The sequence below is a fragment of the Scyliorhinus torazame genome, chromosome 19 (assembly GCF_047496885.1).
Source record: "Scyliorhinus torazame isolate Kashiwa2021f chromosome 19, sScyTor2.1, whole genome shotgun sequence".
NCBI lineage: Eukaryota > Metazoa > Chordata > Chondrichthyes > Carcharhiniformes > Scyliorhinidae > Scyliorhinus > Scyliorhinus torazame.
The window spans coordinates 3611798-3621501 of record NC_092725.1 but is presented as its reverse complement, the minus strand read 5'-3'; the positions used below and the strand labels follow the sequence as shown (position 1 = coordinate 3621501).

The following is a 9704-nucleotide window of genomic DNA, read 5'->3' as shown; positions in this document are numbered from 1 at the left end:
CCCACACCCCCTTCACCCACACCCCTAACACCCCCACCCCCATCAACCCCAGCCCCTTCACCCCAACCCCCTTCACCCCCAAACCCCTTCACCCCCAACACCCCCTTCACCCATACCCTCTTCACGCATCACCCACCCCCTTCACCCACAACCCCTTCACCCACACCCCCCACCCCTTTCACCCACACCCCCTTCACGCCCACCTCTTCACCCCCACCCCCTTCACCCACACCCCCTGCACCCACACCCCACTACCCCCTTCACCCACACCCCCTTCACCCGCACCCCCTTCACCCACACCCCCTTCATCCCCACCCCCTTCAGCCCACCCCCTTCCCCCCACCCCCTTCACCCCAACGCCTTCACCCACACCCCTTCAACCCCCTCCCCTTCACCCACACCCCCTTCACCCCCACCCCCTTCACCCACAACCCCTTCACCCACACCCCTTCACCCCCACACCCTTCACCCCCACCCCTTCACCCCCCTCCCCCTTCACCCCCAACCCTTCACCCACACCCCCTTCACCCCCACCCCCTTCAACCCCACCCCCTTCAACCCCCTCCCCCTTCACCCACACCCCCTTCACCCACACCCCCTTCACCCCACCCCCTTCACCCCCTCCCCCTTCACCCTCACCCCCTTCACCCCCACCCCCTTCACCCCCCTCCCCCTTCATCCACACCCCCTTCACCCCCACCCCCTTCACCCCCCTCCCCCTTCACCCACACCCCCTTCACCCACACCCCCTTCACCCACACCCCCTTCACCCACACCCCCTTCACCCCCACACCTTCAACCCCACCCACTTCACTCCCCTTCACCCACACCCCCTTCACCCCCACACCCTTCACCCCCCTCCCCCGTCACCCACACCCCCTTCACCCCCACCCCCTCCCCCTTCACCCACACCCCCTTCACCCACACACCTTCACCCACACCCCCTTCACCCCCACACCCTTCACCCCCACCCATTCACCCCCCTTCACCCCCACCCCCTTCACCCACTCCCCCTTCACCCACACCCCCTTCACCCCCTCCCCTTCACCCCCACCCCCTTCACCTCCAACCCCTTCACCCACACCCCCTTCACCCCCAACCCCTTCACCCCCTCTCCCTTCACCCCCACCCCCTTCACCCCCACCCCCTTCATCCCACTCCACCTTCACCCCCACCCCCTTCACCCCCAACCCTTTCACCCACACCACCTTCACCCACACCCCCTTCACCCACACCCCCTTCACCCCCACCCCCTCAACACTTCACCCACACACCCCCACCCCTTCACCCCCAACACCTTCACCCACACCCCCTTCACCCACACCCCCTTCACCCACACCCCCTTCACCCACACCCCCTCAACACTTCACCCACACACCCCCACCCCTTCACCCCCACCCCCTTCACCCACACCCCCTTCACCCACACCCCCTTCACCCACACCCCTTCACCCACAGCTAATTCACCCACACCCCACCACCCCCTTCACCCACACCCCCTTCACCCCCTCCCCTTCACCCACACCCGCTTCCCCACCCCTTTCACCCACACCACCTTCACCCACACCCCCTTCACCCCCACACCCTTCACCCCCACCACCTTCACCCCCTCCCCTTCACCCCCACCCCCTTCACCCACACCCCCTTCACCCCCACCCACTTCAACCCCCTTCACCCACATCCCCTTCACCCACACCCCCTTCACCCCCACCCCCTTCACCCCCCTCCCCCTTCACCCACACCCCCTTCACCCACACCGCCTTCACCCCCACCCCCTTCACCCCCACCCCCTTCACCACCTTCACCCCAACCCCTTCACCCGCACCCCCTTCACCCACACCCCCTTCACCCGCACCCCCTTCACCCACACCCCCTTCACCCACACCCCCTTCACCCCACCCCCTTCACCCCCACTCCCTTCACCCCCCGCTCCCCCTTCACCCCCAACCCCTTCACAAGCACCTCCATCACATCCACCCCCTTCACCCACACCCCCTTCACCCCCAACCCCTTCACCCCACCCCCTTCACCCCCAACCCCTTCACCCCCTCCCCTTCACCCCCACCCCCTTCACCCCCACCCCCTTCAACCCCCTCCCCCTTTACCCCCACCCGCTTCACCCCAACCCCTTCACCCACACCCCATTCACCCACACCCACTTCACCCACACCCCCTTCACCCACCCCCCCCTCAACACTTCACCCACACCCCCACACCCCTTCACCCCCACCCCTTCACCCCCACCCCTTCAACCCCACCCCCTTCACCCACACCCCCTTCACCCACACCCCCTTCACTCACACCCCCTTCACCCACACCCACTTCACCCACACCCCACCACCCCCTTCACCCACACCCCCTTCTCCCCCCTCCCCCTTCACCCACACCCCCTTCCCCACCCTTTTCACCCACACCCCCTTCACCCACACCCCCTTCCCCACCCCTTTCACCCACACCCCCTTCACCCCCCTCCCCCTTCACCCACACCCCCTTCCCCACCCCTTTCACCCACACCACCTTCACCCCCCTCCCCCTTCACCCACACCCCCTTCCCCACCCCTTTCACCCACACCCCCTTCACAAACACCCCCTTCCCCACCCCTTTCACCCACACCCCCTTCACCCCCCTCCCCCTTCACCCACACCCCCTTCCCCACCCCTTTCACCCACACCCCCTTCACCCCCCTCCCCCTTCACCCACACCCCCTTCCCCACCCCTTTCACCCACACCCCCTTCACCCACACCCCCTTCACCCACACCCCCTTCACCCCCACACCCTTCACCCCCACCACCTTCACCCCCTCCCCCTTCACCCCCTCCCCCTTCAACCCCCTCCCCCTTCACCCACACCCCCTTCACCCACACACCCTTCACCCCCACCCCCTTCACCCCCACCCCCTTCACCCCCAACCCCTTCACCCCCAACCCCTTCACCCGCACCCCCTTCACCCACACCCCCTTCACCCACACCCCATTCACCCACCCACCCTTCACCCCCACACCCTTCACCCCACCTCCTTCACCCCCACCCCCTTCACCCCCTCCCCCTTCACCCCCCTCCCCCTTCACCCCCAACCCCTTCACCCGCACCTCCTTCACTCCCACCCCCTTCACCCCCACCCCTTCACCCCCACCCCCTTCACCACCACCCCCTTCACCCCCCTCCCCTTCACCCACACCCCCTTCACCCACACCCCCTTCACCCCCACCCCCTTCACCCCCACCCCTTCACCCCCACCCCTTCACCCGCACCCCCTTCACCCCCACCCCATTCACCCACACCCCTTCACCCGCACCCCCTTCACCCCCACCCCCTTCACCCCCACCCCTTCACCCACACCCCCTTCACCCACACCCCCTTCACCCCCACCCCCTTCACCCCCTCCCCGTTCACCCACACCCCCTTCACCCCCACCCCCTTCACACCCCTCCCCCTTCACCCCCTCCCCCTTCACCCCCAACCTTTTCACCCACACCCCCTTCACCCACACCCCCTTCACCTCCACCCCCTTCAGCCCACCCCCTTCACCCCCACCCCCTTCACCTCCCTCCCCTTCACCCCCCTCCCCTTCACCCCCAGCCCCTTCACCCGCATCCCCTTCACCCACTCCCCCTTCACCCACACCCCCTTCACCCCCAACCCCTTAACCCCCACCCCTTCACCCCCACCCCTTCACCCCCCTCCCCCTTCACCCCACCCCCTTCACCCCCACCCCTTTCACCCCCCTCCCCCTTCACCCCCCTCCCCCTTCACCCCCCTCCCCCTTCACCCCCAACCCCTTCACCCGCACCCCCTTCACCCGCACCCCCTTCACCCCCACCCCCTTCACCCCCACCTCTTCACCCCCACCCCTTCACCCGCACCCCCTTCACCCCACCCCCTTCACCCCCAGCCCTTTCTCCCCCACCCCTTCACCCGCACCCCCTTCACCCCCACCCCCTTCACCCACACACCCTTCACCCCCTCCCCCTTCACCCGCACACACTTCACCCCCACCCCCTTCACCCCCACCCCCTTCACCCCCACCCCTTCACCCACACCCCCTCCCCCTTCACCCACACCCCCTTCACCCCCACCCCTTCACCCCCCTCCCCCCTCACCCCCCTCTCCCTTCACCCCCAACCCTTTCACCCACACCCCCTTCACCCACACCCCCTTCACCTCCACCCCCTTCAGCCCACCCCCTTCACCCACACCCCCTTCACCCACACCCCCTTCACACACACCCCCTTCACCTTCACCCCCTTCACCCCCCTCCCCCTTCACCCCCCTCCCCCTTCACCCCCTCCCCCTTCACCCCCAACCCCTTCACCCCCAACCCCATCTCCCACACCCCCTTCACCCCCACCCCCTTCACCCCCACCACCTTCACCCCCACCCCTTCACCCCCACCCCTTCACCCGCACCCCCTTCACCCCCACCCCTTCATCCCCACCCCTTCACCCACACCCCCTTCACCCCCACCCCCTTCACCCCCCTCCCCCTTCACCCGCAACCCCTTCACCCCCCACCCCCTTCACCCCCCTCCCCCTTCATCCCCACCCCCTTCACCCCACCCCTTCACCCCCACCCCTTCACCCGCACCCCCTTCACCTTTACCCACACCCCCTTCACCCCCACCCCCTTCACCCCCTCCCCCTTCACCCCCTCCCCCTTCACCCGTACCCCCTTCACCCACACCCCCCTTCACCCGCACCCCCTTCACCCACACCCCCTTCACCCACACCCCCTTCACCCCACCCCCTTCACCCCCACTCCCTTCACCCCCCGCTCCCCCTTCACCCCCAACCCCTTCACCCGCACCTCCATCACATCCACCCCCTTCACCCACACCCCCTTCACCCCCAACCCCTTCACCCCACCCCCTTCACCCCCACCCCCTTCAACCCCCTCCCCCTTTACCCCCACCCCCTTCACCCCAACCCCTTCACCCACACCCCATTCACCCACACCCACTTCACCCACACCCCCTTCACCCACCCCCCCCTCAACACTTCACCCACACCCCCACACCCCTTCACCCCCACCCCTTCACCCCCACCCCTTCACCCCCACCCCCTTCACCCACACCCCCTTCACCCACACCCCCTTCACTCACACCCCCTTCACCCACACCCACTTCACCCACACCCCACCACCCCCTTCACCCACACCCCCTTCAACCCCTCCCCCTTCACCCACACCCCATTCCCCACCCCTTCACCCACACCCCCTTCACCCACACCCCCTTCACCCACACCCACTTCACCCCCACACCCTTCACCCCCACCACCTTCACCCCCTCCCCCTTCACCCCCTCCCCCTTCAACCCCCTCCCCCTTCACCCACACCCCCTTCACCCACACACCCTTCACCCCCACCCCCTTCACCCCCACCCCCCTTCACCCCCAACCCCTTCACCCCAAACCCCTTCACCCGCACCCCCCTTCACCCACACCCCCTTCACCCACACCCCATTCACCCACCCACCCTTCACCACCACACCCTTCACCCCACCGCCTTCACCCCCACCCTTCACCCCCTCCCCTTGCACCCCCTCCCCCTTCACCCCCAACCCCTTCACCCGCACCTCCTTCACTCCCACCCCCCTTCACCCCCACCCCTTCACCCCCACCCCCTTCACCACCACCCCCTTCACCTCCCTCCCCTTCACCCACACCCCCTTCACCCACACCCCTTCACCCCCACCCCCTTCACCCCCACCCCTTCACCCCCACCCCTTCACCCGCACCCCCTTCACCCCCACCCCATTCACCCACAGCCCTTCACCCGCACCCTCTTCACCCCCACCCCTTCACCCCCACCCCTTCACCCACACCCCCTTCACCCACACCCCCCTTCACCCCCACCCCCTTCACCCCCTCCCCCTTCATCCCACACCCCCTTCACCCCCACCCCCTTCACACCCCTCCCCCTCACCCCCCTCCCCCTTCACCCCCAACCTTTTCACCCACACCCCCTTCACCCACACCCCCTTCACCTCCACCCCCTTCAGCCCACCCCCTTCACCCCCACCCCCTTCACCTCCCTCCCCTTCACCCCCCTCCCCTTCACCCCCAACCCTTCACCCGCATCCCCTTCACCCACTCCCCCTTCACCCACACCCCTTCACCCCCACCCCCTTCACCCCCCTCCCCTTCACCCCCACCCCGTTCACCCCCTCCCCCTTAACCCCCACCCCTTCACCACCACCCCTTCACCCCTCCCCCTTCACCCCACCCCCTTCACCCCCACCCCTTTCACCCCCCCCTCCCCCTTCACCCCCTCCCCCTTCACCCCCCTCCCCCTTCACCCCCAACCCCTTCACCCGCACCCCCTTCACCCGCACCCCCTTCACCCCCACCCCCTTCACCCCCACCCCTTCACCCCCACCCCTTCACCCGCACCCCCTTCACCCCACCCCCTTCACCCCCAGCCCTTTCTCCCCCACCCCTTCACCCGCACCCCCTTCACCCCCACCCCCTTCACCCACACCCCCTTCACCCCCTCCCCCCTTCCTCACCCGCACACCCTTCACCCCCACCCCCTTTCACCCCACCCCCTTCACCCCCACCCCTTCACCCACACCCCCTCCCCCTTCACCCACACCCCCTTCACCCCCACCCCTTCACCCCCCTCCCCCCTCACCCCCCTCCCCCTTCACCCCCAACCCTTTCACCCACACCCCCTTCACCCACACCCCCTTCACCTCCACCCCCTTCAGCCCACCCCCTTCACCCCCATCCCCTTCACCCCCCTCCCCTTCACCCCCAACCCCTTCACCCGCACCCCCTTCACCCACACCCCCTTCACCCACACCCCCTTCACACACACCCCCTTCACCTTCACCCCCCACCCCCTTCACACCCCCTCCCCTTCACCCCCCTCCCCCTTCACCCCAACCCCTTCACCCCCAACCCCATCTCCCACACCCCTTCACCCCCACCCCCTTCACCCCCCTCCCCCTTCACCCCCACCCCTTCACCCCACCCCTTCACCCGCACCCCCCTTCACCCCCACCCCTTCATCCCCACCCCTTCACCCACACCCCCCTTCACCCCACCCCTTCACCCCCCTCCCCCTTCACCCGCAACCCCTTCACCCCCCACCCCCTTCACCCCCCTCCCCTTCATCCCCACCCCCTTCACCCCACCCCTTCACCCCCACCCCTTCACCCGCACCCCTTCACCTTCACCCACACCCCCTTCACCCCCACCCCCTTCACCCCCCTCCCCCTTCACCCCTCCCCCTTCACCCCCAACCGCTTCACCCCCCAACCCCTTCAACCACACCCCCTTCACCCCCACCCCCCTTCACCACCCCTCCCCCTTCACCCGCACCCCCTTCACCCGCACCCCCTTCACCCCCACCCCTTCACCCGCACCCCCTTCACCCACACCCCCTTCAACCCCACCCCCTTCACCCCACCCTCCTTCACCCCGCACCCCCTTCACCCCTACCCCCTTCACCCCCACCCCCTTCACCCCCCTCCCCCTTCACCAGCACCCTCTTCACCCCCACCCCCTTCACCCCCACCCCCTTCACCCCCTCCCCCTTCACCCTCACCCCCTTCACCCCCACCCCTTTCAGCCCCACCCCTTCACCCGCACCCCCTTCACCCCCCTCCCCTTCACCACACCCCCTTCACCCACACCCCCTTCACCCCCAAACCCCTTCACCCCAAACCCCTTCACCCGCACCCCCTTCACCCCCAACCCCTTCACCCACACCCCCTTCACCCCCACCCCCTTCACCCCCCTCCCCCTTCACCCGCACGCCCTCCTGCCGCCCTCGCTGTCACAGGAAGAGCAACACTGATTGGAATAAAAAAAGGTTGGCTTGTTTTTATTGTACATTTAACATCAGCTCGTCACGGCGGGTGGAGCGGGAGGAGGAGGGAGAGGGGCAGGGTGGGAAGGAGGGCGGGTTGGCACCCCGGCGGCAGGCTGGTCAGAACCCCGGGCCGCCGGTCTTTCCGGGACGCCCCCTCGCCGGGGGCTGGGAGCGAGGGAGGGCGAGAGGCCAATTCGGCCGTTGGGAGAGTGGGTGGGGGGGGTGAGGGCGGTTTGTGTCTTCCCTTTCCTGTCCCTCTCGCTCCCTCGCTCCTTCCGCCCGATGTCCCCGGCCCCAGAGGTGTGTCTGCTGAGCGGGGCGGGGGGCCGCAGGGGAAGAGGGGGAGGGGATCGGTGGTCGAGGAGCATTGGGCACAGCTCCCCGCAGGGTCTTCACTCTCCCTCCTTATCCTCGCCGTGTGTGATGACGTAGCAGATGTTCTTGTAGTCCACGTTGCCACCAACATCTGGAGGGAAGGCAGCCCAGAGGTTCTTCATCTGTCAGTAAAACAGAAGGGCGGCTTTAGACAGTGGACGTATCAACTCCATCCCCCAGCCCCTGACAGTGCGGCACTCCATCAGCTCTGACCCACTGACAGTGCGGCACTCCCTCAGTACTGACCCTCTGACAGTGCTGCACTCCCTCAGTACTGAGCCTCTGACAGTGCTGCACTCCCTCAGTACTGACCCTCTGACAGTGCTGCACTCCCTCAGTACTGAGCCTCTGACAGTGCGGCACTCCCTCAGTACTGACCCTCTGACACTGCGGCACTCCCTCAGTACTGACCCTCTGACAGTGCGGCACTCCCTCAGTACTGAGCCCCTGACAGTGCGGCACTCCATCAGCTCTGACCCACTGACAGTGCGGCGCTCCCTCAGTACTGAGCCTCTGACAGTGCGGCACTCCCTCACTACTGACCCTCCGACAGTGCGGCACTCCCTCAGTACTGACCCTCTGACAGTGCGGCACTCCCTCAGTACTGAGCCTCTGACAGTGCGGCACTCCCTCAGTACTGATCCTCTGACAGTGCGGCACTCCCTCAGTACTGACGCTCTGACAGTGCGGCACTCCCTCAGTACTGACCCTCTGACAGTGCGGTGCTCCCTCAGTACTGACCCTCTGACAGTGCGGCGCTCCCTCAGTACTGAGCCTCTGACAGTGCGGCACTCCCTCACTACTGACCCTCCGACAGTGCGGCACTCCCTCAGTACTGAGCCTCTGACAGTGCGGCACTCCCTCAGTACTGACGCTCTGACAGTGCGGCACTCCCTCAGTACTGACCCTCTGACAGTGCGGTGCTCCCTCAGTACTGACCCTCCGACAGTGCGGCACTCCCTCAGTACTGACCCTCTGACAGTGCGGCGCTCCCTCAGTACTGAGCCTCTGACAGTGCGGCACTCCCTCACTACTGACCCTCCGACAGTGCGGCACTCCCTCAGTACTGAGCCTCTGACAGTGCGGCACTCCCTCAGTACTGATCCTCTGACAGTGCGGCACTCCCTCAGTACTGAGCCTCTGACAGTGCGGCACTCCCTCACTACTGACCCTCCGACAGTGCGGCACTCCCTCAGTACTGATCCTCTGACAGTGCGGCACTCCCTCAGTACTGAGCCTCTGACAGTGCGGCACTCCCTCACTACTGACCCTCCGACAGTGCGGCACTCCCTCAGTACTGAGCCTCTGACAGTGCAGCGCTCCCTCAGTGCTGAGCCTCTGACAGTGCGGCACTCCCTCACTACTGACCCTCCGACAGTGCGGCACTCCCTCAGTACTGATCCTCTGACAGTGCGGCACTCCCTCAGTACTGAGCCTCTGACAGTGCGGCACTCCCTCAGTACTGACCCTCTGACAGTGTGGCACTCCCTCAGTACTGACCCTCTGACAGTGCGGC

At 67.2% G+C, this 9704-nt stretch overlaps 1 protein-coding gene across 1 annotated transcript in view; it reads right to left on the bottom strand.

Annotated features, from left to right (window-relative positions):
- Positions 1-7798: 7798 nt before the first annotated feature.
- Positions 7799-9704, bottom strand: part of mylpfa (myosin light chain, phosphorylatable, fast skeletal muscle a) — a 31409-nt gene continuing 29503 nt past the window's right edge. The window contains exon 7 of the mRNA XM_072484013.1: positions 7799-8310. Coding sequence (XP_072340114.1) covers positions 8206-8310 — 105 coding nt within the window. The 3' untranslated portion in view covers positions 7799-8205. The remainder of the gene's footprint in view (positions 8311-9704) is intronic.